Source organism: Pristis pectinata, chromosome 5, assembly GCF_009764475.1.
Source record: "Pristis pectinata isolate sPriPec2 chromosome 5, sPriPec2.1.pri, whole genome shotgun sequence".
Lineage (NCBI taxonomy): Eukaryota > Metazoa > Chordata > Chondrichthyes > Rhinopristiformes > Pristidae > Pristis > Pristis pectinata.
In genome coordinates this window covers 77787473-77814662 of record NC_067409.1, presented here as the reverse complement: position 1 = coordinate 77814662, position 27190 = coordinate 77787473, and the positions used below count along the sequence as shown (strand labels likewise).

The following is a 27190-nucleotide window of genomic DNA, read 5'->3' as shown; positions in this document are numbered from 1 at the left end:
CTGGATCCACCTATTGCTTGCCAGCTCTTGCTCCACCCCTTGCCTCCATCTTTTTATACTGGCTATTGTCCCTCTAGCTTTGAGTCCAGGTGAAGAGTCTCCACATGAAATGTTGACTGTCCATTTCCCTCTGTAGATGCTGCCTGACCCACTGAGCTGCTCCAGTATCTTGTGTGTTGCAGTGAGGTGAGCCGCCTGGTTTACTCCTTCCTGCTGTTTCCATCCTGTGTTGGCTTTGTAGGTAATTCAAATATTAATGGAAATAAAACTGATCACCAGCTCTTGCAGAAGCTTGAAGTGACCATAACTGCAGTCATATGGTGATGGGATTTTCTGTTGGCAATACCAAATGAACTTCTAAGATCGGCACGTTCAAATGCTCCCCCTACATGTAGATTGGAACACATATAACATTGCACAAAGCAGGACTTCTTTCAGTATTTTGTGTGATAAAGTATTAGTGGTCCATGCATTCTAAATCACAGCAGCAATTGGCAAACGTGACAGCATGTTGGAAAAATTAGGAACAGGCTGATAATAGCTATGGCCAACAATTCAGCTGTCTTTGTTCCTCTCTGTGCCATGGGAACTGTGAGTGTTGGCCCACTTATAAAATGATATCTTTGCAAATTATTGAAAGAACGTAATATTCATTTCACTCAGAAATCAGCACCTTCCAGCATAATTTATATAAAAGCATTATGGTGAGCTGGTAATTTGCCTTTCATTTGGGGACTTATGGTGTGGCATTGCACTATTACAGACTTTGTCCTCATGTGTGGATATAGGAGATCTTTTGGCACTATTCGAACAAGTACAAGGGACTCTTCCTGCTGTCTTGGTCAATATTTATCCTTCAAGCAATTCTTAAGTGATGACATAGTAGCCAAATTCATAGTTGTTTATGGATGATGTCTGTGAACAAACTGACTGCGGCATTTCCTATCTACTGGTGCCTATGCTTCATTGTTTGGGAATGTCTTGCTGTGGAGTCTTTGATTTTTGTCATTTACTGGATAACCATTTCTAGCCTAGGAAATGTACGGAAAATGGACAACAAAGCATCTGGAAGCCTATATTGGGAAAAAAGGACACAGAAAGCCTGCATCAAAGCAAGTTCATTGTCCCATTGTTACTGGTCACAAGCAGTCATCCATGTGCCACAATGGAACAACTACTAAGCTGCTGCCTCACAGCTCCAGCGAACCACATTCAATCCTGACTTCCCATGCTTTCTGTGTGGAGTTTGCATGTTCTCCCTGTGACCATGAGGGTTTCCTCTGGGTGCTCCAGTTTCCATCTACATCCCAAAACGTGCGGGTTGGTAGGTTAATTGGCCACTGTCAATTGCCCTTAGCAAGTAGGTGAGTGGTGGAATCTGGAGGAGTTGATGAGAATGTGGGAGAATAAAATGGGATTCGTGTAGGATTAGTGTAAGTGGGTGTTTCATGGTCAGTGAGGTCTCAGTTAATCAGCCTGTCTCTGTGCTGTTTGACTCTACTTCTAGAATTTTGCTCTGGGTGCCCAGGAGAATGTATTGACTGTAGAATATGAGATTTAGAAATCAACAACCCTATCTAAGATCTACCAACATCACTGAAAATCAAGGAAAGATGCAAACTGGGCTGTCAACTTGCTGTCACTCAAATTACACTGTAGCAGAAAATAAAGTTTTTAACTCTCAAAGGAGCAAAAGATGAGTTGTGATTACCAGTTTTAGTGAAGCATATTAGTGACTACCTGCTGAGAGAGAAAAAAAACATTTTGTTTTCGTTTTCACCACCTTCTAGTTATAAAACAACGAGGAGCAGAAGTCCTGGTTATCTTTGATCTGCTGAAATTGTGAGGAGGAAGTGACGATGAATGGATAATTTTAGCACTATAAATAACTCAAGTGTCTCAGCTAGCAGGGCAGCTGCAGACCATTGCACCAAGTGCAAATGCAGAGGAGATCGTGAAGACATGGATGACATTTCTGGTAACGTAGTGCGAACATCTTGTTGTCGTCATCTGGCCAGTGATAGATCTCAATTCAATCACTTTTTATTTACCTTTGAGAGTCTTTGCTATGGTAGCATTAAGTATTGAAGATAAAGTAGAGAGAAAAAAGTAATTTTGCCTTCTAAGCTATCTTGCATCAACTGTTGTTTTCCAATATGAAAGTGCACCCTCGGTAACCTGTATTTTAACCCTTTGAGATTGTGAGTAGCTTGGCACCCAAGAAATAAACAGTATGACAGGGGCTTTCGCTGCATTTGGTGATCAGATGATTGTTCTGATGTCTAATGTTTCCTTAATCCTGTCTTTGTTTGAGAAATATTTAGATAGGTTAGGAAAATTTTGAAAAGAAGCATTGTGCTGGAATATAATTCATTAAAGTGCAAATCATATTCTTCTTGGGCCTTTTTGAGACAATTAACAGTGTTATATTGTTAATAATATGAGACATTTATTTATTTATTGCAATGTGGCTAGGCAGTAAGATCCTAGTACTGCAATTTCAATTCTATTAAGGGTAGTTTGAGCAATCAACTACAGCATATGTTTGCACTGCAGAGGAGTATTTGTGTGCACGTGGGTTTGTCTGATTGTGCTTGTGGGTCTAAAAGTGCCTGACTATTTACATGAGTGTGCATAGCTGCATGTATGTGCGTGTACAAATGTGTGTGCGTGAGTGAGTGTGTGTGTGCGTGCTATCTTCACAGTCTTTCAGCATATGGATAGCAATGACAAGGTGACATTTATTTCCTGTTCTTGGTGAGGCTTATCCTTCCACTCCTTATGGCAATGGTGGTCCTATAATGGTGTCTAACAGGGATTTTAGGATATGTACGTATGTGTGTATACTCCTTTATGATTGCCTTCCAATAATGCTTTTTTGCATCACTGTTCCTCATAGTTTGCAAGTGTTATCATGGGAATGTTCTTGAGGAGATGGGGGTTTACCTACTTCTAGCTGCAATGGGTGTGAGATGGGTGGAATCCCTAAACATAAAGGAAAAATGAATGGTCTCAGGTGTTTCTCCAGTTCCATTGAACTTCCAATTAATGCAGAAGGGTAAGAGAGATAACATGGAGAATGGAGGGGCTGGATGGTCCATTCTGGCTCCTGCGTTCTACAATTCATATATGTGTTCTGCCGACCCTCTGCTTCAGTCTGAGCTTCACATTTCTCCCTCTGAATCCCCACAGCCCTGGTTAGCGCTGACATTTTACTTTTCTCTCTCTCTCCCCGGTGTCTCCCAGCACTGCTATCCCGCTGGATAATGGGACTTAACTGCAGGCCGAGGGCAGGAATTCCCGGAAATATTGAGGCAATTACTATCCACAGCTTACAGCAGTCCCATTCTCCAGAACAATGGAATGTGCAGCAGCACTCATGTACCGCTTTAAAGGACAAATGGGATATGCAGAATTGTGATTATGTTACAGGTCCAGAAATCCTAAAGTCTGGATTAATATTCCAGAAATGTGAGTTCAAATCTAATTATAGCAAATTGTAAGATTGAGTTTACATAATTGTAATGTAATACCAGTAATGGTAAATGTGAAGCTATTTAACGGTCCTGAGAATAGAAAACATGATGCCTTTTAGTGAAGAGAAGCTGCTAACCTTACCTGATCTGGAGATCTAAATCAACAGAAATTGCCACTTTAAGCAAAACAAAGATAAAATCAGATGAAGCCGCAAACCTCCCCCCTCCTCCTTGCTATAACACCACAGGCGTGTCCCACAGTTGGGAGAGTTCCCTCACAGCAGTGGCCAAATCAGTTGCTGCTCATGCTGCCATATTCCTCACCCAATGTTCCAGATTCCTGTATCCCTGTGTATATTTTGTCCTACTAAGAGTGTGGCACATTCAGGATGGAACACCGCCTTCCAGGTTGTAGCCGTCAGGTATAAGGTCCAGCGCATTGAAAGCTTAAAGTGGTGAGTGTTGGAGCTGCCAAGCAAGTCAAGAGAACATCACCCTACTCTCTTGTCTGTGGCTCATCCCATTAAATCCCATTAATCATTGATCTTCCCTCCATTATATGTCACAGGTGAGGGTACTTGGAGAAGGCTGCACACTGTTCACTTCCTATTTCTTCAGGTAATGAACCTGCATCATACAGCCAATCCCGGAAACATTCAATCTTGGGGTGTTTAAGCAGGAAATAGCATTTTTGCCAGACAACTGCCAAGCAATGACCAATTTTAATGAACAAATAGGATATGTAGAATAGCAATTATGTTACTGGGCCAAAAGTCCTGAAGTCTGGATTAGTATTCCAGAAATGCGAGTTCAAATTTAATTATAGCAGTTGGTAAGATTGAATCTTAATAATTGTAATATAATACAGGTAATGGTAACTGTAAAGCAATCAAGAGTCCATGCATCTTCCCAGGGCGTCTAGTAGCATTTTCCAGAATCAAATTCTCTACCACCAATTTCAAGGAGTCCAATGTTAGTTGCAAATTTAACGGGATGAGCCACAGACAAGAGAGTAGGGTGATGTTCTCTTGACTTGCTTGGCATCTCCAGCACTCACCACTTTAAGTTTTCAATGCACTGGACCTTATACCTGACCTCTGAAACCTGGAAGGCAAAGGGTGACAGGTTAATGGAACACCACTACTAAACTTGGGAACTCTCTGCGTTTGACCCTGAGTCTTGGGTAATTATAAAAATTGGCAGGTCTGTAGTGACTTTGGAGGAAACTCCTGGTTACCTGAACTCAGCCCTGTGCATGGGCCATTTGAAACTAGTGGGTCTTGGGATCAGCTCGTTGGAAACATTTCTTGATTTGCCCACTCTTCCAAGTCACACCTTGACCTGACTTGGAAATATATTGTTCCTTCATTGCTTGCTGACCAAAGCCTTGGAATTCCCTACCCAACAGTTCATTGCCACAAGCACTGAAGAGGTTTACAAAGGCAATTCACTGTTGTCATGCCAGCAATGCCCACATTTCACACATAAATGAAATAAAAGCGCATCACAAGACACTTCACATTATCAGGCAAAATTTGAGACTAACACAAAGAGCACTGTTGGAATAGAAAGCCGATGGCTTCAAAGAGGAGGAGAGAGAGCCAGAAAGCTTTAAGGGATAACATTCTGGAGCTTGGGGCCCAGGCACTCAAAACATTGCAGGGGCAGAGGAGGTCTTCAACGTGGCAGAGAGAAGAGGAGCTTGTTCATCCACTGTACATACCAGGATGTATCCATGGACGATCACTGTGCATGTTTATCTTTCAGCACTGCAGGGCTCTGGCATGCCATACCCCTGCATCTGGATTCTGATATTAATTCATTAATTCATGAAATGTAGGTGAGGTAAAGGTCATTAATATTTATGCCACACCTAAATCTTTAACCCCTTGTACAACTTTGACAAATGAATATATCTACAGTCTGTGATTGAGTTCAAACGTCAGAGATCATTTCAGTAAATTCATAAGAGTCGACTTAAAAATTCATGAAAGATGTTTTATACATCAAAAGTTTGTCTCACAAGTGCTTTGACTTCCTTTAATATTAATGATGCAATGATTGCTGCTCTGAAGACCACATGACGGCAAAGCGTTTCTATCTGTCTTCACCGTGAGTGTGCAGTCACTTACTCTTCCACTTTGTATTCTGAATCCAAAATCCGCAAATGCTGGAAATTGAAATAAACGCAAAAAGAACTGGAAATACCCAGTAGGTCAGGCAGCAGCTGTAGAGGTGTCTTTGACCTGAAACATTAATTCTGCTTCTCTATCTCTGGATGCTGCCTGATCTGCTTTGTAACCCCATTATTTTTTGTTCTTATTTGTATTCCAACCATTGAGTTGCTCCTTTCCTGAACATTTCCCTCATGATGTACAGTCAGATGCACAAATACTTGTGATCCCAACTGGTGAGCCGCTTTTTATCAGCCTTTCCCTCCATCACAGTGCTGTTATCGCTTGCTATTTCATCCATACCTCTGTGGATGACGGTATCTCCCCTACTTTGTTGAAATTGAAAATATGCTGTTTGACACACATTTCCTCCTTTCTACATCCTCACTGTGTTGAAATAAAGGTTTCACACAATAAATTAGAGGTTGTTTTCTAAATCTTGACACTCCACAGCTTCCTGTCTTTCCTGTTTTTAAAATTGAGGAGAGAACTTCAAATGCAGCCCCATCCACCACCACTTGCTCCCTTCCCTCTCTCCACATCTCACACAGGACTGACAGGACACCTTTAGGGCCGTGAGAAAGTTTAATTGGTAGAAATGGCAAACCTGGGTCCCTCCAATGTCTACTTCCATGGAGTCATAGAGTTGTACAGCACAGAAACGGACCCTTCAGCCTACCATGTCCATACCGTCCTTTTTGCCCATCTACCCTAATCCACTTGCCTGCATTAGGTCTGTATCCTTCTACCCCTTGCCTTTTTAAGTGTCTGTCAAAATGCCTCTTAAAGGTATTAATTGTGTCTGATTCCACCACCTCCTCTGGTAGCAAGTTCCAGATATTGACCACTCTCCGTGTAAAATACTTACCCCTTTAAAACTCCTTCCTCTCACCTTAAATTTATGCTGACTTATTCTTGATACCCCTAACATACAAAAAAGATTTTGACCATCTACCCTATCTACGCCTTATATAATTTTATATACCTGCCTCTCAGGTCACCCCTCAGCCTCTTTCGCTCCAGGGAAAACAAGCTTAGTCTTTTCCTCTCTCCCCATAACTAACTGCAGCAGGTTTGGGGTTAAAGCTCTTGAGAGAGGTGTCAGTAATTATAATATTTAAATAGACTCTGCTTCAGATTTTGTCAGTGAACATTGACACAATAATGCAGGCATGATGAAGTGCCGTTTTGTGGAAATGTTTTACAGTCAGGAGTATTAAGAATGATAAAAGGCTTTGAATCCACAGCTGCCTTCCTCAGTTCCCTGTGGAAGCAGCACTAATTGGAAAAGATTTATTTGCTTAATTTAACACCATGGTCCATGCAGACCTTTGGTTGGACTTCAGAGGATAATGCCAGCTAGTCTGACATCCAGACCAGGCAAGAGGATGTTGCAGCAGTGTCGACAGAGAAAGGAGCAACCAAGTCTGCAGAAAGCTGTACCTCTCTAACACAAGCTGTACTCCTTTAACACTGTGTATAGGCAGGGGTTGCCATGTCGGCCTGGGGCTGCCATGTCAGACACCTGCAGCCTCCTGGAAGCAAAGGAGTTGCCTTCTGGAGAAGTTCATGCTGGTCTTTGCCCAATCCCTTGGGAATTGCCATGATGCTTTCATACCCCAATGACCAACACTGAAAATTTCTTTGGACCTGGAACCACCCTTTAAGAGTTGTTGAGTAGGATGTTCTCCTGCAAACTCGGTTTTAACAGTCTGATGACTCTAGGATGACTCAATTTAATACCTCTTGAAAATCACCACGAGGACTGCAAATGAGCTGTCCCCATTCAGTGAAATGCAAGCTGTGTGCCCATTTGCTCCTTGCTAGTTATAAAGATCTCAGCATCCACCCAGTACTAACCACACTGCTTGTTGACAGCATGTTTTGGCAGCTTGCTGATATTGTCAGTGCAGCCTACCCTGCTTTGCTGCATTGCAAGAGGTGTTCCTGATTATGCACCCGTGTTTACAAGCAGCCAGTTGGTGCCGAAACCTTGAAGGCAGCAAAGAGTCCTAGAGCACCTGCCCACAGCTCCCTGTGGAGTTCTGCAGCTGGAAATAGCTGTGAACAACACCAAACATGTGTAGAAATGCAGCAACAGTTGGCAGGAAATAACCAGCAAGTAACCAATAGGTTGTTGATGTCCCCTTTAACTAGCAGTGGCAATGGGCTTTTTCCTTCTATCCACAGCATTTTCAATTGTGCCTTTAAGGGCATATGTTGGATGAAGCATGGATCTCCAGTGATGTAGGCAAGTCAGTGCTGACCTCAGCACAGCTCATTCCACGAGCGTGTCCCGGCAGCTTCCCCAGCCCACAGCACCTAAACAGCAGGAGCAGTACGGTGACTGCCAGATGACTCAGCAGGTGCCTTCAGGTGCCTGAGCAGGTCTGGTGACAGTCTCTGGCGGGCAGCTTGTGGCGGGCTGTGTTCTGCACAACAGAGCACAGCAGCAAGGACTGGGGCGGTGGAGGAGGAACAGGCTGCTCAGTGCTCTTCATCTGATGAAGGTTCCTATTGCAAGGACAATAAGGAGGAAGGTGAGGTTGGATGGCCAACTGATGCTATATTTGATGCCACTTGTATTGATGCTGAGGATGCCAGGGATCCCATCCTGGCTCAAAGCAATGATCACATTCCTTGCTCCTGCTCTGTTCCCACCCTCATTGCCACTTGGCAATGCTGCAAATAACACCCACCCACTCACCGCCCACGCTCCAACTGGCCGCACTCAATCCCAACCCACGTCTTCAGTTTCATCTTCCAAGCAACTGCCGGAGTTGTCATTCACCCTGCAGGAACGTTTTATTGTTTATCCGTTCACAGGATGGCTACGTCGCTGCCAGTGCCACCATTTTTTATTGTCCGTCCCTATTTGCTCTTGAACTGAGGCAGTTAGGAATCAACAACGAGAGTGGTTTGGAGTTACATAACACAGTGCAGCAAGTTTAGCTTTTAGTCAATTTTCAAGAGGGAGAAAGAAAGGTTCACATTTAATGGTGCTTTTCACAACCTTAAACAAAACCAGGGCTTTACACTTACTGTTATGAACTTTTGAAGTATAGTCACTGTTATAATATAGGAAGCATTACAGTCAAATAGTTTTATTGAAGCACTTTCAAATGTCTATTAAATAGATGACTAGATCACCTTTTATTAGGTACTAGTTAGGCCATAAATGTTGGTTATCAGAATTCCTCTGCTCTGATAGCTTTTATCTCCACAAGATGGTAGTTGTAAACCTTGGTTTGGCACATCGAATGAAAGGTAGTACTTTCAACACTCCCTCAGAACTGAGTGAGCTGCCATTCTCAACCACACACTCATGCTTTGAACAGAACCCAAGCAAGGACCTTTGGCCCCCATTGGAGGTGTTCTACCACTGAGCTAGGGCTGCATCAGCAATTCAAAATTGGCCATGGCATTGTGCTGCCTACCTTGCCATCTCAAGAAAGTAAACTGCCTTTCGTTGTTGGTGCTGGGATGTTCAATGTAATCTGGGGCAAAAAGGCTTTGCAGGTATGGCATAAATATGCAGAACATTTTCTCCAGTCACAAAGCAATGGGAAGGAGATATTGTGCGTTTAATTAAGAAGGTAATTACCAAAGCCAATTCTGAATTGTTGATGCAGCCCTAGCTCAGTGGTAGAACACCTCCAATGGGACCAAAGGTCGTTGCTTGGGTTCTGTTCGAAGCATGAGTGCATGGTTGAGAATGGCAGCTCACTCAGTACTGAGGGACTGTTGAAAGTACTACCTTTCATTCGATGTGCCAAACCAATGCTTACAACTACCATCTCATGGAGATAAAAGCTGTCAATATTTGATAAAGAGCAGAGGAATTCTGATAACCAATATTTATGTCCTAACCAATACCTAAAAAAATGTGATCTGGTCATTTATTTAGTTAACATTTGAAAGTGCTTCAAAAAAACTATTTGACTGCAATGTTTCCTATATTATAACAATGACCATAGTTCAAAAATGCACAACAATAAGTGTAAAGCCCTAGTTTTGTTCAAGATTGTGAAAGGCACAATTAAATGTGAACCTTTCTTTCTCCGTCTTGAAAATTAACTGAAAAAAATGAAGCTAAACTTGCTGCATTCTGTGTTATTTTGTTTACTGGACAGGTATAGAAATGTAAAAGACTTTGGCAGAGAATTGAGATCTGCATTGAAGAGTTAACTCATCTGTCATGTGTTATCTATAGGTACAGGGGCTGGTTACCAGGGACACAGCCAGGAATAACTCAGCTGTCTCTCTGCAACTTCACCCAGATTAGCACCAAATCTGTTCAATGTTACTGGACTGAAGCATGCCACTGATTTTTTTTTGTTTCAAATATGCCCTTTTGTTTGGAAGAATATACTGTATTTACAAATGTTTATTTGAATTTAGATTGATTAGATAGAGGAAAGTAACTTAGGAGTTAGCTAGTTTCTAAAAATAATTGATGTGGTATAAAGACAAAGGCTGATCAATATGTCACTCAACTAACTCTTTATCATCTAACCACTATATGAAGTCATGGCTTGTTACAGATAAAACTGCTCTCTATCTCTTAAGGAAGAATTGGAAGAATTATAGGCATAAGGTAACAAATTGGTTCTTCAATTATGTGTGTTAGTTTGTATAAACACATACCCAAGACTGATAACAGAAGAATAATAGCATAAATGGATCCTGGCAGTGCTTCTATAAACCTGTCATCCCAACTCGGCATCCTGATGAAGATCTGAAGCTTTAGAAAACCCTCTTTCCAGTCCACAGGCAGAACTTTTATTGCATTTCTAAATAGCCTCTTGTTACCTAGCACTGCCAGGAGAGGAATAGGCCTCCTAGACCTCCTTGACTTGTAAGGATCATTTACTCGAGGCTCCTGAATATGAATATTCATTATGATGCATCTCAGAACTTAGATGAGACGCTAAAGGAGAATTTTAATCTATTTCAGCCTATGAGTGGACAGCTGAAATGGATTTGGACATGTGACCATCCCACCCAACAGGATTCCCATTGGCCTCCAAGTCAATATAAATATTTAAGTGATGTCAAGAAAACTGCCAGGACCAAAAGGCTTTTAAATGAACATGTGCAAATGGGGGGGGGGGGGGGGGGCGTTCATTTGATGATATTTCAGTGGCCTGTTGGCTGGAGGAGAACAGGAAGCTTTCTTAGATGTCAATAACTTCTCTTAATGGAGCCTAGTGTTTTCCACCAGATCTTACAAAGGATCACTGTCAGTCCACCGACATGTCCACAGCTTTACCTTTTTTTATCTCTCTAAACTCTTCCACACCTATAACCTTCTGAGATCTCTTCACCCCTCCAATTCTAACTTACTGCATATCCCTGATTTTCATTTCCCAATCATTGAGGGCCATGCCTTCAGCTGACCAAGTCCTAACTACGGAATTCCACTCCTGCAATTCTTTCCACTTTTTCCATCCCCCATTAGAATTATCCTTAAATCCTCCCTCTTTGAACAACCTTATGGTCAGAGGATCTAATATCCCTCTATGTGGCTTTGTTAGACTTAATAATGCTCTAGTGATCAACCATGGTTGCATTGAATGGCGGAACTGGCTGGAGGGTCTAAATGGCCCAGCTCTATGTTAACATTCACATGTGAAGTGCCTTAGGATCTTTTATTATGGCAAATGTACGATCAAAATACAAGGTGCTTTTGCTGATAATTTATCAGCAAAGCAACTGAGAGCCAATGGTAATTGAACCAAATTCCAGTATCAGGGAAAAAGAAATAACATCCCCAAGTTTCTGTCGAGAACTGTGAGTGTAGAAATAGTCCATTTGATGGTGACAAAGCTATTCATCCACAAGTGTCAAAGGCTATTGTGCTACGCTGATGTTATGGTAAGTTTGGTTGAATTACAAGTCACCATCCCAGGTGAGGCAATCACTGTATTATTTTTAGTTGTTTAAACATACAGTAAGAACACATCAGAGACACGGGGTTTTCAGAAAACAAACCATCAGGTGCATCTTGACTCTTGTGTACTGCAGCTTGGTTGGTTTTCCACCAGTCATTCCGATATATCCTATTCATACACATGTATTGTTTGTAAAGAAAGACTAATTGATCTGTGGCCATAATTCATAGATATTTTCCATGATTTGAGCTACATAGCAAGACACAAATCTGTAGAAATCATGTATAGTTACCCAAAATTAGCTCGGAAACACAAAATTATTTATTTAAGTACCCTAATTTTATCCAAGGGCTGTGAATTAAAGAGCATCTAGTTACTGTGTAACTGAGCCTTCCCTTGAAAAATGTTGCTGTGGTCGTTGTGTTGAGATATGAATGGCAGAGTTTAAACAGAATCCTGTGTGAGATGAGGCAGTGTGAATATTCCTATAAAAAAACAGGAAGGTTCTTGCAACTTTATGGAATTATAGATCATTATTTCAGAATTTCACAGGTACTAATTTCAAACACTGGTGCATCAGCTCCCAATAATTGTTTAAAATGATTGGTCATTATTTCTGTAACAAAATAAATCATATCAAATATAAAATAATTATCAAGGAAAAAAGAGAATAAAGTTTTCACTTATACCACGACCACGACTATTTGACTGATGATCCGTGAAAGAATCTTCTGAGTGACTCCCCCCATGACAACTTTGGGCAGTGTTTTCAGTGAAATGTCAGCCTGTGCAGATAATGGGCAATCTGCTAACCTTGCATGGCAGTCAGAGGTCATATCTTTCCAAGTGTTTATTTTACTTTGGTGACAAGGAGACTGTGAAGTTTCCCTTTTTATTACCCAATTGTATCAAATAACGACTGATTAACATTTAAGACAACCGAATAATTTATTACAAGAAATTGAAACAACTAATGAGGCTCTGAGATTTGGTCAGTAATAGTCACCGCAGTTTCATAAGAGGCAAGTACACAAATATTTTTTTGATTGCAGGTCTGATACAGGGACGTGTATTGGATTGATCTATTTGTGAGTTATGAAACCATTTAAATAGTCGGAATATCTGAATAAACAGCTGTAGAAAGCTGAACACTGTGTAGCAGCTGACAGTTGCTTGCTTTTTGTTAACACATGACACAGAATCCTAGGCTGCACCCAGGGATTTTTTTTTCTCTCTCTCTCTAAATTATCCCCTGAGACAACTACTTTTAGCACCAGTCATCTCACAGCCAGCAACTGGGTGAAGAAGACAAAAGGAAATCTTCTTTAGACATTTTGTCTGGAGTGGTTGTAGACAGACTTGCTGGTGCCTGCTGTGGGTAGCAGAGTCTCACCATCTGCACAAGCAAAGGAATTTTAGTGAGGGAACACCACAGAAAACTAACCAGCCAACTCTTATTATGAAGTGCATGAAAAGGAGTCTCCTGGCTAGCAAGATGCCCACACTCTGAAGATGTCTGTTAAACTGTACACACTATTCCAAGGATGAGACTCAGAATTCCTGCTGGGTGCAAATACTGAAGGTAAGCATGACTCTGCTCAAAAGGGAATGAATGCCCTCTGTGCCAATAGTTCCTGTTACATTTTCAGTAGAACTAAGCATTAAGTGTTGTCGAGTGTATTGTCATGTGCACAAGTACAGTAAGGTACAGTACTATAAAATCTTGCAGCAGCACCTCAGGCACGTAGTTACAGACAACACATAGGATATCAATTATACATAAATTATACATAAAAATTATACAATGCAGGGTAAAAAAAGTGCAAAAACAAGACCTTAGTGAAATACAAAACAATGACACAATCAAAGACAAGTTCATGGTAGTGCAAGAGGTGGTCCGTAGTGTTCCATTGCTGAGGTAGGGTTAGGGTTGTGCAGGTCAGTTCAAGAATGAGTTTGCTGTGTTGATCCTATGTTAGGGTTGATAATAATTTTCAATAAATGGGGTAATCCATGAAGTGCTGTTCAGTGAGATGCCAATTTCAATTTAACAATAAAGTAAAATAGAACGGACCCCCACTAACTGAAACATCCTTTATCAAAGATTTGTAGAAAGATCCGTGTCTGTTATTCAGTCTGTTTTAGTCACGTAATTATTATCTGATCGCTCCTTTCAATACTTCTGGGACAACTTGTCCATACCCTTGGGCATGGTACATTTTGTACTAACAGCACCAAGTTACTGTAGAACCACACCATCCTATAAACCCCTAGGATTATTTTTGCTCTGTTCTTGTTGGAACACTTGCAACTGCTTATATTCGATGGATTCTAATTTGATAGAATTCAAATCAAAAATGTGGACATTTAGAAAATGTAAAATTGGGTACTTGGTATTTCATTGAGTATTGTCCCTCCAATATCCGTACAAAGACCCAATGTGTCAGCAGGTGTGCTGGGCTGTTGTGAGATTGCAGCGATGGTGACTTTGGGAAAAGACGGGGTTTGACCCAGCTGCCTCGTCCTACAGCATGACTCTGGTTCACTATGTCAGTACCTCCTGCCTTTATGCAGCAGGACCAGAAGAAAGAGGGGGAGGGTAGAGGAGATTACGGATGTTGGATTCAACATCCTTGCAATGTCATAAACATCTAACCCTGGACAATTTTGCAAAGATTATTTTTAGTAATCTTGTTGTCATGTTGTTATGGAGAAGTCTGTCCTGTTTTGAAGAAAGAAGATCCTTGCCTTTGCTTTTATGGGACTCTCAGTATTATACTCTTAACGTGTCAGAGAGTCCGGAGAAGGACTTTATACCACAGCCTTCTGACTTGGAGGTGGGAACACTGCCAGTGTGGCCGAGGTTGCAAACGGGACAGCTGGGTCACATTCATTTGCAACTTTTAAGTGGTAATTGGATGTGTTCTTGGAAAGGGAATATTTGCTGGTCTATGAAGGTGATCAGGAAGGGAACCAGTATGGCTAATTCAATAACTCCCTCAAAGAGCTGGTGTATCCACAAGGGCCAAATGGCCTTCTACTCTGCTGTCTTGGACTACTAAACCTCCTTCAGGCTTCTATTTCTAGCTTTTCACATTTAGAAAGTTCTCAGTTCTGTCCTTTATAAGTCCAAAGTCACAGTCGCCTACCCTGAAATCCATTTGACACATTTTTTTTCTGGGAAATTACACAAACTGTGTCCAGAATTTGATGATGTCTGGACTTGCCTGGTGAGGCTCCTTGCAGGTAGATCACATTCCAGAAATCCAGCATGTGACGGCTCAAATGAGTTGTTGGAACGTGGCTCGTGCCTATGGAACCTGATGCCAGTTTCTGCTTTACAGAGCATGAAGTTTCTATTGCTTGCCCAGTACTGACTTCTAAGTCCTAGCTGATCTTGGTCCCTCCACCATTGCTGGCAATACCTACAGCTTCCTGGGTAGAGCTGGTGGGAGTTCCATCCCTGAACCTCCCATTTGTCTACTTCGACCTTCTTCATTAGGATATTCTTCAAAATCTACCTGTTTGACCAAGTAGTTCATCAGCAATTCAAGTCTATCACAAATGGACTCACTGTTAAATTTTAGTCCTAGTCTTAGGGATATACAGCTTAGAAATGAGTCCTTCAGCCCACAATGTCCATGCCAACCAACAAGCATCTATTCCACCCTAATCCCACTTTATTCTCGCATTCCCGTCAACCATTTAGGTTCTACCACTCTCCTACATTCCAGAGACAATTTACAATGGACAATTAACCTACCAACCTGCGCATCTTTGAGATGCAGGAGGAGACTGGGGGAAGCCAACACAATCACAGGGAGAATGCGTAAACTCCATACAGACAGCACCACGGGTCAGTGGTACTTATAGCAAAACAGTAACACCTCATTTCTTAAGAATCCACCCTTCCCGACCACCAGAAATGTTTGCCTTCTTAAAGGTGCTTGTTGAAGGCAAGCAGTTGTTGCTACAATTGTTGTCAGCTGAAAAGGGTGGAGGACAGCTCCTCCTTCAATACTATAATTCCAAGAAAACTCATCTCCGAACTCCTAGATCTGGGACTCCACAACTCCCTTTGCAACTGGATCCTTGACTTCCCAACCAACAGACTGCAATCAGTAAGGATAGGCAGCAACAATTATTTGCAACGCTGGTGCCCCACAAGGCTGCGTCCTCAGCCCCCTACTCTATTCCCTATACACTCACGACTGTGTGGCCAGATTCTGCTTTAACTCCATCTACAAGTTTGCAGATGATACCACCTTATTGGGCCGTATCTCAAATAATGATGAGTTGGAGTACAGGAAGGAGATAGAGAGTCTAGTGACATGGTGTCATGACAACAACATTTCCCTCAAAGTCAGCAAAACATAAGAACTGGTCATTGACTTCAGGAAGGGGTGCGGTGCACACACACCTGTCTACATCAACTGTGTTGACATCAAGAGGGTTGAGAGCTTCAAATTCCTATAAGTGAACATCACCAATAGCCTGTCCTGATCCAACCACATAGACACCACGGCCAAGAAAGCTCACCAGCACCTCTACTTCCTCAGGTGGCTAAAGAAATTTGGCATGTCCCCTTTGACTCTCACCCATTTTTATCAATGCAGCATAGAAAGCATCCAATCTGGATGCATCACGGCTTGGTATGGCAACTGCTCTGCCCGGGACCGCAAGAAACTGCAGAGAGTTGTGGACACATCCCAGCACATCACGTAAACCAGCCTCCCCTCCATGGACTCTGTCTACACTTCTCGCTGACTTAGTAAAGCAGCCAACATAATCAAAGACCCCACCGACCCCAGACATTCTTTCTGCCCCCTCCCATCGGGCAGAAGATACTAAAGCTTGAAAGCATGTACCACCAGGCTCAAGGACAGCTTTTATCCCACTTTTATAAGACTATTGAACGGTCCCCTACTATGATAAGATGTACTCTTGACCTCACAATCTGTCTCATCATAACCTTGCACCTTATTGTCTACCTGCACTTCACTTTCTCTGTAACTGTAACACATTATTCTGCATTCTGTTATTGCTTTTACCTTGTACTACCTCAATGCACTGTTGTAATGAATTGATCTGTGTGATCAGTATGCAAGACACGTTTTTCACTGTACCTTGGTACATATGACAATAATAAACCAATTTAACAATAAGAACAATTTGGTAAATTGGCAAATTAAATTTACCAATTTAATTTACCATTTTACCAAATTGCTCTCATTGCATTGTCCTGAAATCATCTATCCTGTTCGTATTACTAATCTGGCATTCCCTGCTGTTTGGTTGACATTGTCACATGGTGCAAGCAATAGAACAATAAATGCATTTAATGCTGTAAACTTGACCTTGTGATGCTATTGACTCTTGTGAGTCATTTGTGATATGGGTCAAAGAGACCTTTATTAAATAATTGATAAGAACAACCAAATTGTAAACTAATTTCATGTCAAAAATGATAGAAAACAGCTTGTCCAGAAAGAGAAGAAGGTTTGAGGAGTTTGAAAGGTGGTGGAATATGAACTCACATTTGGGGGATGTTCCACTCTGCTTGGTTTTGCAACATTGTAAAAGTGTTCACATGAGAGTTTTTGGATTGATATTTATGGCAAAATAGTAACCCCTCATTTCTTAAGCATATATTATTCCAGAGTACCAAAAGATGTTAACAAAATCCCATGAAATGTTCTGGCTTAAGTGGATGTAGGGTCCATCTTGGGTGGTACAGACCTGGATCACGACCTGAATCCTTGATCCAGGCTGGATCTTGCCCCTTCAAAGTGTCGTCAAAAGGCCATTTGAACATTTCTATCTCTGCTGCTCTGGCTATGGTTAATCCAAGGAACATCCTTTGCCACTTCTACTTATGTATCCTCTCTCCCACTGGTAGGCACCTGAGATGCACACATAGCAACATGGGGAGTTGCCAAAAAAAACCCACCAACATTAATAAACCTCCCTGTATTCTCTAGTATTTGATGATGGAAGTTCTAGTTAAGTATCCCAGAACCTATACTGAGATTGAGGCATTAGGAGCAAGTAATAGTCTGGGCAAGTACTGGAGGGCTGTTTTGAAATTCAACCTTTTGATAGACTGTCTGCATCAGATGCACCCTCAGACAGCTCACCCTGCCAGCCAATTTAATGTTGGATCCCCTACTAGTGGCCCTCATGCAAGGTCTGGAAGGGAGGTTAGGTGGGGGGAGGGAGGGCTGGAGGGCTTTTAGACATCAGGAATGTTCCTAGCCATTCTGGCTCCACAGGAGTTACTCAGTACAAATCATACCTGGAGCTTGCCACAGACACTGCCAAAGTATCCTGAGAAATCTGGACCTGATTCCTACCCAGTCGGGGGAACAAACATGAAGAATCTTCATGCGGAAGGTGGTGAATCTCTGGAATTCTCTATCCTACAGTTTGGGGAGGCTAGATCATTGGAAGCATGTAAGGAAGAAATAAGAAAGATCAGGGAATTGAGGGCTATGGGGAACTGGCACAAAAGAGGAGTTGAGTCCTGAGGTAGATTAGCCGTGATTGTATTGAAAGGTGGGGCAGGCTTGAGGGCCAGCTGGCTTCCATTGCTCCTATTTTCTTGCGTCTTTGTGTCCTTCAGCAGCCAGTAGACCTCTCAGTAACATGTTTAAGGGTTCAAATGTCTATTTTAGGTAAGTGCTCGAGCTCCCTAGAAAATGGTTCCCTCAACGGCATTGGAGCCAACAACTATACTGTCTTGGTCCAGACTACCTCATCACTAAATTGCTCAGATTTATTTTGTTTTAATGCCCGGGGAGAGTGTGCAACATTCACCAATTTTTACCATTGAGTGTCTTCAGCTAAAGAAAGCTTCAAGGGAATCTCACTCCTTGACATTGCTGAAAGTATGTTCTGCACTGGAATATATTTAACCTATTGCCAGCAAAAGGCACCTATTGTGCTGTCAGAGGTGACAATGGATTCTACCTTAGGTGTAGAGAATGAGTCCAGCTGACAATAGGAAGCTAATATGTAACAAGAAAGATTTACTGAGTTTCACGTGTTAATTTTAATAAGATTATTGATGCAACTTTGACCTGTCCTTGACCTCAATAACGTGGTTCAGGGAATGTTGAATTACAGAATCATAGGATCATACAGCACAGAAATGGGCCACTTCCTCCTTGTAGACTGTGATATCTATCCATGTTAATCCCATTTGCCTGCATTATGCCTGTATCCCTCTACGCCTTTTCTATCTATCTAATTAAAATGACTGGTTAAGTACTTTAGAATTTAATTCTGGTGTTGCAGAGTTCTCTGTTGTTGCCCTAGTCCTATAAATGGTCAGCTTTGCTTAACTGGATTTCAAGCTGTTTTTAATTCAATTGCAGAACTGAAAGGAAAAATTACTCAAAAGATAAATTGAAGATTGAGATTTGTGTATTCTAAAAATTGCTGAGATACTTTTCTTCATACTGAGGCGATTGTTAATGAATGGAATAAATATTTGTCTATGGGTGCATCTAAAGATTGCCGAGAACTTGTTATACAAATGTCTGTTGCTTATATTGGCTGTGTTCTTCAGTACTTTTGCAGTGGCCATAATTTTCAGCCCATTTCATTTTAATGGAGGAAAGTAAGCCTAGTGATGAGAACATATGTTGCTGCTTATTTCAGGATTACGTGATTGAAAGTTTAATGTGCCAGTGAATGAAACATGATAATGACCATTTCCAGATCATTTTGCACTGCTCCAGAAACTTGACAGGTGAGCTCCCACTGGGAATAGCCTTGCCCATCTGCCCTGAACTTTGTCGTGTCACATCTCAGGGATTACTGAAGTTTGTGGCAACAGGCCCACAGCTGAAACAGTTGGTGACATTCTGCTGTTATGGCTACCTAGTGCATCCATTCGGACACTCCATACTTTCTAGACCATGGTGTTTATATGTCCATGTTTACTTAGGATGCCTGGCTGCTCAACAGGACTTTCTATCAACAACAAACATTCATAAAATTGTAATTAATTAGACAACTGATTAACTCTATACTAAAAGTACATGTACATTCTTTGGTTTGGGCCTTATGGCATCCATACGGCTGAGCTGTGTTGTCAATTTGTATGCACAGACAGTGCTGTTGAAACTGGTACGTGTGAATTGGTAGCATAAACAACCTGCTTGAAGAACTCAGCGGGTCGAGCAGCATCTGTGGGAGGAAAGGAAATGTTGATGTTTCCGGTCGAAACCCTGCATCAGGACTCCAGCATCTGCATTCTCTTGTGTCTCCACATGTGAATTGGTGCTGCATTGTTGCTCAGTCTAGCACAAATGCACACTACTCATTTGTGTTGGCTCTTGCACCCATGCAGTGCTGTGTTGTTACAGTTTCTGGTGCTGCATTAATTGCAGAACCTGTCACATCTAGAGTTCCTGATTATCAGTGAAATGATTCACAGTGTAAACAGGGGAATGTGCCATATAACTCTCCTCCTTCTTCAGTAATGAGGAGAACTCGATTCCGCTCTGGTCTTCTGGTCTCTAAGGTGACCGATGGGGCCAACATGGGAACCACAAACACTGCCACAGATGGGCCAGGAAGTACCTATATAACTAAAATACTGGAGGTTGTTGAACTCAGAGCTGGGAGTGTAAATGGAAGATGCTGTTTTATTCACCTAGCTCACTGCTAGAGGATTCTATGTCAACTTATCAAGGTTGACAGTTTATAATATTGTAAGTGATTGGGAGCTCAGTATCCAATAATAATCCATCCAATTCCATATGAGGGACATATAGCAGCCATTGGGAAGTTCTGCCACAAAGAAGATCAACTTTTCAGTTCTTTTACAGCATGAGCTTTGCTAAACATTAAATGTTAAAAAGAGTTCTATCCCTGAAATGAAACAAAGATGCAATTGTAAGAAATAGTGGGCTGCACTGTGCAATTTTTGAAGCATCAGGTTTGCATGTTTCAGAAAACAGGGCAACCTTCTCAGGCATTGCCATTGGCATTAGTTTCTAAAATCAACACTCTATAAAGCGCTACCCATGAGTATTTCCAAGAACTGTGGAAGTAGAGGCAGAAATTTCAACAGCAACTATAACTAGCACCTATTTAGTCGTGAAAATTCTCCAGAGAGGTATAATGAAGTGCTGGGCAAAGGAAGATAATCAAAACCTTGGCCAAGGAGGTGGAAAATGTTGGAATAGTCAACCTTGGAGTTGCTAAAGGCCTGGATGAAGCTTCCAGCAACAGTCCCAATGCAAGATGACGATAGAATTTCATGATTAGGTTTGCAAGAGCATGTGTAAATAATGTGTAAATAAAGGATTTGTGGTGGACTTAGGCCGTGAATGGAGATGGAATATGATGTAGAAAAATAGGAAGTCATTCACTTTGGTAGAAAGGCATAATATTTTTCAAATACTGAATGATTAAAAAGTGACAGTGTTCAGAGATTGTTCTTGTGCACAAGACAATGAAAATTAATACACAGATACAGCAAGCAATTAGGAAAGCAAACAGTATGTGGCCTTTATAGAAGATTCAAGTACAAGAGTAGGGATATCTACTCTCTAGAGTTCAGATAAATGAGTGACGATCTCATTGAATCTTAGAAAATTCTAATTTTTCATTTGGAGTCAGTAGGACTTTTTCCTTGGAGCACAGGAGACTGAAAGGTGATCTTATAAAGGTGTATAAAATCATGACGAGCATAGATAAGGTGAATGCACACAGTCTTTTTCCCAGAGTTGGGGAATCAAGTACTAGAGGGCATAGGTTTAAAATTAGATTTAATAGGAACTAGAGGAGCAACTTTTTTACTCAAAAGGTGGTTCATGTGTGGAATGAACTGCCAGAGGAGATGGCTGAGGCAGGTATAATAACAACTTTTCAAAGACAGTTGGACAAGTACATGGATAGGAAAAGTTTAGAAGGTTATGGGCCAAATGTGGGCAAATGGGACCAGCTTGGATGGGCATCTTGATTGGCATGGACCAGTTGGGCTGAAAGGCCTGTTTCTGTGCTATATGACTCATTACTGAGGTTGGTTGAAGGGATGATGTTTCCTTTGGAAGGAGTTGTCCTGAGCCAGGGTCACAGTCTCAGAATAAGGGTTCAGTCATTCAGGACTGAGATAAACGTTATCACCAGAGGGTAGGGAATCTTTAGAATTCTCTCCCTGGGAGGGTTGGAAAGGCTCAGTGACTGAGTATATTCAAGAAAAAGATTGACAGATTTTTATGTATTAAGGGAATCAAGAGATGTGAGGTTAGTGCAGAAAGGTGGTGTATCAAATATCAAAAAGTTTAACTATCATCTCATGGAGTGGCAGAGCAGGCACAAGGGTCTGAATGACCTACTTTGCTTCTGTTTCTTACTTCTTGTGCTCTTATGTTTATTATAAGTGTCTCCTATCAAATTATAAGCTAAGATCAAATATAACATTAATTTTAAGGTGTATGTGAACTATAATTGATCTTTAATTGTAGCTGGCCTGAATCCACATTCCTTCATCACCATGTCATTATACCATCTCACGGTGCTGCTTTATTTATCTCAGACTTTAATTTGAAAATGTGTGGATTTTTTGCATTTCTAATTAGCCAGCTAGTTTCAAGTTGAAGTTTATCTCCATTCAGATCATTCCATAATACAACAGCTGTGGGATTGCACACTCAGTCTATCCACCTGTCTTACTCACAGGTGTACCTTCGGTCTCTCCCTCACTCAAAATTAAAGTCAAGTTTATTGTCATGTGCACAAGTACAGGTATGCACAGGTGCAATGAAAAACTTACTTGCAGCAACATCACAGGCACATAGCATTAGAGACACAACATTCACAAGAAAAACAAATTAAACATAAATTACACAAAATTACACAAGAAAGAATACAAGTAGAACAAAAAAAAACAAAGTTTATTGTTGTGCAAAGTGATCGAGGTGGTCATAGCGTTGCTATATTAAGGTAGTGATTAGGGTTGTGCAGGTTGGTTCAAGAACCGAATGGTTGAAGGGAAGTAGCTATTCTTGAACCCAGTGGTGTGGGACTTCAGGCATCTGTATCTCCTGTACTCAGTAATACTCTGCCTTGTCCTCTCATTTGTGCTTACTTTAAGTATAAATCGTGCAATCCTGACATTCTCAGTGTTATTCCTCACTCCACACTCATGTACTCCTTATTAAAGAGCATCCCATCATTCTTTGAGTGATTGAGGAAAATTGTCTCTTCAAGGGTACCGAGACAAGATATTGTTGTGTGCCATTAAAGGCAGGGCATGACTGTTGCCTAACGCCAATGACCGTTTTGATTGTGGGCCTGCCACAGTAACTATAGTAGTGGATGAGGCACCAGGCTCAAGAGTTATTGAATTACCTTTAAACGATTTCATTTCATGTGCTGCAGAGTGTGAAGGAGAATATGGTTATCCCTCTCTAGATCTAGAGGATTTGGAGGCGAAAGTGGGTGCTTGGTTGGTGGTCTCACTGAGGCTCAGGGAGGGTGGCATGCAATCATTGGAGTTGTAATGCGGATGTGGTAATGGCCACTGGGGACCTGGGGAAGGGGTGGCTCAGCCAGCTGGAGATGTGTGCCTGGCTGCTGGGGGTCCCAGCTGGATGCTGGAGCCATGATCAGGAGGTTCAAGGGCTCTGAGAACCTGGCTAGCTCTTTGATGAGTTGCTGGGATTGGGGAATTCAGGGGTTGGGGAGCTCAGTGGGGGAGGTCAATGATTACGGTATCAAGATGATCAGGGATGAGAGTGGTGGGTTATGGAGCTGCCCCATAAAGGGAGTGGGGATATACTGAAGGATCGGAGACATGAACCGGGATTTAAGATGCTTATTTCCAGGAATGTTGGCCACTCCTTGGATCAACACAGTCCAATATCCCTGGAAATGCCCCCTTGGTAGCAGGGATTGAGCAATAACATGATTTGAATCACCCTGTGTGCCTTTCAGGTTTGCTCAGTTCTACTTTTCTTTTAAACAGAAATCTCCTCCAGGTTACCGATCATCATGTCTGCAGGATCACCCTCCTCCCCAGGTGGACCCAATGGTATCATTAGAAGTCAGTCCTTTGCCGGCTTCAGTACTCAACAGGAGAGAAGGTCCAGGTGTGTATGCAACAAGGCGTAATTGTTCTTCTGTGGTAGAGGATTCTCTTCACACACAGACATACAATCAGAACTCTGTGTCCGCACACTGCATCATGTGCACAGATAACTACATCTACACTTATATGTTCAAGTTCAAGTCTATTATCATGGCATACATACCCAGCGTATAAATGCCATGAAAATTAGGTTTTTGCAGCAGCAGCACAGTACATTAAAAACATAAATTACATAAATTAACATAAATTATGCTTAATTTACAAGACAAAATAAACCATAGTAAACATAACTACAATAGTGCAAATTGAGGGAAATCCAGTCCAAGGTAGAATTAAGGTTCTTCAGGTTAGTTCAAGAAGCTGATGGCAGTGGGGGAAGAAGCTGTTGTTGAACCTTGACATGTGGGTCTTCAGGCTCCTGTATCTCCTGCCTGATGGCAGCATCGAGAAGAGGGTGTGGGCTGGATGGCGGGGGTGTTTAACGATGGATCTTGCCTTCCTGAGACAATGCATCTTGCAGATGTCTTCGATGGTGGGGAGAGCTGTACCCATGATGGAACTGGCTGAGTCCACCACTACCTGTAGCCTCTTGCGTTCCTGTGCGTTGGAGTTCCTATACCAGGTTGTGATGCAACCAGTCAGAATGCCTTCCACTATACATCTGTAGAAGTTATACATATGCAGAGCTCTGCTCAGTAGCCTTGAGAGCTAGTTAAATTTCTGATGTTACATTGGAGCTCACAGACAGCCAGAAGCTTTTCACCCTTACAAAGATGTTTAGCACCTAATGGACCAAGACAGATAAAGTGGCAAAAACAATACAAAGGTACTCAAACTGAGGCAGGGTCACGATAACTGTAAATCTTCTCTGGGCTTGTGTGTATGGAGAACAATGCCTCTTCACTCATCTGTACTTTTCAAAATAATACCACAAGATAATGATGGTTTATAAATACCGCATTGTGGGTCTGACTCATGTTCCTGGGTTCCAATATTCTTTTGTGTCGTGGGTAAAAGATTAGGCCATTCATGTGCAGGTGCACATAAAGACGCTTCCTTTGTGTCCTCTTGCCACAATGGAGAGCAGAGAACAGCAGAGGAAGCACTTGGGCAATGGATTCAGGAAGTTTGTGGGAAAGGCTGATGGGATGGGGGAGGTTCGTAAGGGTGGGAGAGGTTGGCAGGGCAGTGAGAAAGCAGCGTAGGAAATGGGGAGGGGATCCCAGCAAAGTTGGGAGAATCACAGTGACTGGAGTGGTTGGGGGTCTGGGTGGATGACTGGGGTGATGGGAGACTCCAGGATATAGTTTGGTGGGTCAGGGAGACAATGGTAGAGGGAGGGTGCTCAGAGCTTCAGAAATGAAAGAGCCACATGTGAGGCAGAAGGCATTACCTGCCCTGCTCCATTTATTGGTCAACGGGACACCAGAGGCACATCTCATGAGTCAGCGTCTAGTGCAGAGCGTCATATGATAGAAATGGACAGAGGGAGATCAGATGTGGAGGTCGGAGCAGCCAACAGCTTGAGCATTATGACTTTTCCTGTCTTAACTGGAAAACTCTGAACTCTAAATAAAATTAGTATAGAACATAGAACACTACAGCACGGTACAGGCCCTTCGGCCCACAATGATGTGCCAACATTTTATCCTGCTCTAAGATCTATCTAATCCTTCCCTCCCATGTCGCCCCCACCCCCATTTCTCTATCATTCATATATCCATCTAAGAGTCTCTTAAATGTCCCAATGTATCTGCCCCCACAACCTCAGCAGGCAGTCCATTCCACACACCCACCACTCTCTGTGTTAAAAACTTACCCCTGACATCCCCCTTATACCTTCCTCCAATCACCTTAAAATTATGTCCCCTCGTGTTAGTCATTGTCACCCTGGGAAAAAGTTGCTGACTGTCCACTCGATCTATGCCTCTTATTATCTTGTACACCTCTATCAAGTCACCTCTCATCTTCCTCCTCTCCAAAGAGAAAAGCCCTAGCTCACTCAACCTATCCTCATAAGACATGCTCTCCAATCCAGGCAACATCCTGGTAAATCTCCTCTGCACCCTCTCTAAAGCTTCCACATCCTTCCTATAATGAGGTGACCAGAAATGAACACAATACTCCAAGTGTGGTTGACCAGAGTTCTACAGAGCTGCAACATCACCTCGTGGCTCTTGAACTCAACACCCTGACGAATGAAGGCCAACACTCCATATGCCTTCTTAACAACCCTATCGACCTGCACGGCAACCTTGAGGGATCTATGGATGTGGACCCCAAGAACCCCTGTTCCTCTACACTGCTAAGAGTCCTGCCATTAATCTTGTATAAACCTTGTATAAACAGCTGTTTGATGGTCAACACAGACTCAGTACTTCTTTCCGTGCTGTATAATTCTGTCATTCTATGACTGTGGATTGAGCCTGCTGACTTCCATGGTCAAGCTCCCAATGCTTTCCTCATCAGTGAAGCTGTTGAATGAATGTAATATCTTAAAAGATAAATCAAAACAGAAATTGCTGGAAATACTCAGCAGGTCAGGCTGCAACTGTGAGAAGAGAAACAGAGCTAACCTTTCAGTTTGAAGACCCTTTGTCAGAACTGAGAAGGAGATGAAAGAAGCTGTTAAGCTGTAGGGAGGGTAGGGGAGAGGTATGTCTCTGATAGGGTAAAATCAGGGGGACTATGGGGCTAAGCTGTAAACAGGGTCATCTCATCGATGGGAGCAGTTAGAGAATGAGAACATAGAACACAGACAAAAAAATATGGGAGCTGTGAAATGCAGAGCAGGAAGACATGCCCAGCAGGTCAAGTGGGCATGTCGTCACTGCCAGAGGGAAAAAAGAAAAACAAGCTCCAATATCACAGTTGGCAACAGGTACAGACCACAGTCAGGTTACCTGAAGTTGCAGGTTATTCTGTGAAGTTGCAAATCATTTATACATGTAGTCCAGAAAATAGTTTCATTCAGCATTTGGAATCATATGTTATCTGGCACCCAAGTTACTTGGTTTTTACTGGAATGTTATGTGTAAATTGACCCCAAACAATCCAATTTCACTGATCCAATCTCCCAACAGGAGTCACTCCTTCATTGGAAATAACGGAATCCTCAAAAAACCACAGGGAAAATTAAAGAAAATGAATGTTTCAGTCCATAAGAACAACAGCACACCCAAGGATGTACAACCAAAGCGAATGGATGAAATGTATGAAGCACTGAAGAAGGGACTAACGTAAGAAATTATGAATATTAAACCCTCCTCAATTAATCATTTAAAGATTAATGATCAGCAGTTATAGATTTTGTTGGTTCTCAAGTCTATTGGGCATCAATGAGTAACATGTTTGAACTGCATACACAAAAATGTTTATCATCATTTCCTTACTTAGAAACAATGGATCGATTAATTTCTAAGAGACAAGGATGTAGCATGCAGCCAATTATCTAATGTGTTGATCGTAAGATGTAATCAGAAGGCCTTGCGGTCAGGTTTTGCACAGTTCCATCCAAGGAGTAGATTAATACTCATTGCA

General features: G+C 42.0%; 1 protein-coding gene across 3 annotated transcripts in view; it reads left to right on the top strand.

The window, feature by feature from the left end:
• The first annotated feature begins 1918 nt into the window (after positions 1-1918).
• The window catches only part of ripor2 (RHO family interacting cell polarization regulator 2), a 76546-nt gene continuing 51274 nt past the window's right edge, over positions 1919-27190 (top strand). For 2 of the 3 annotated variants that reach the window (XM_052016875.1, XM_052016873.1), the window contains exons 1-3: positions 1919-1978; positions 23528-23651; positions 26734-26889. In XM_052016875.1, coding sequence (XP_051872835.1) covers positions 1963-1978; positions 23528-23651; positions 26734-26889 — 296 coding nt within the window. In that variant the 5' untranslated portion in view covers positions 1919-1962. Of the gene's footprint in view, positions 1979-13105; positions 13127-23527; positions 23652-26733; positions 26890-27190 lie in introns of those variants that run through there. The other variant, XM_052016874.1, reaches the window with a different exon arrangement.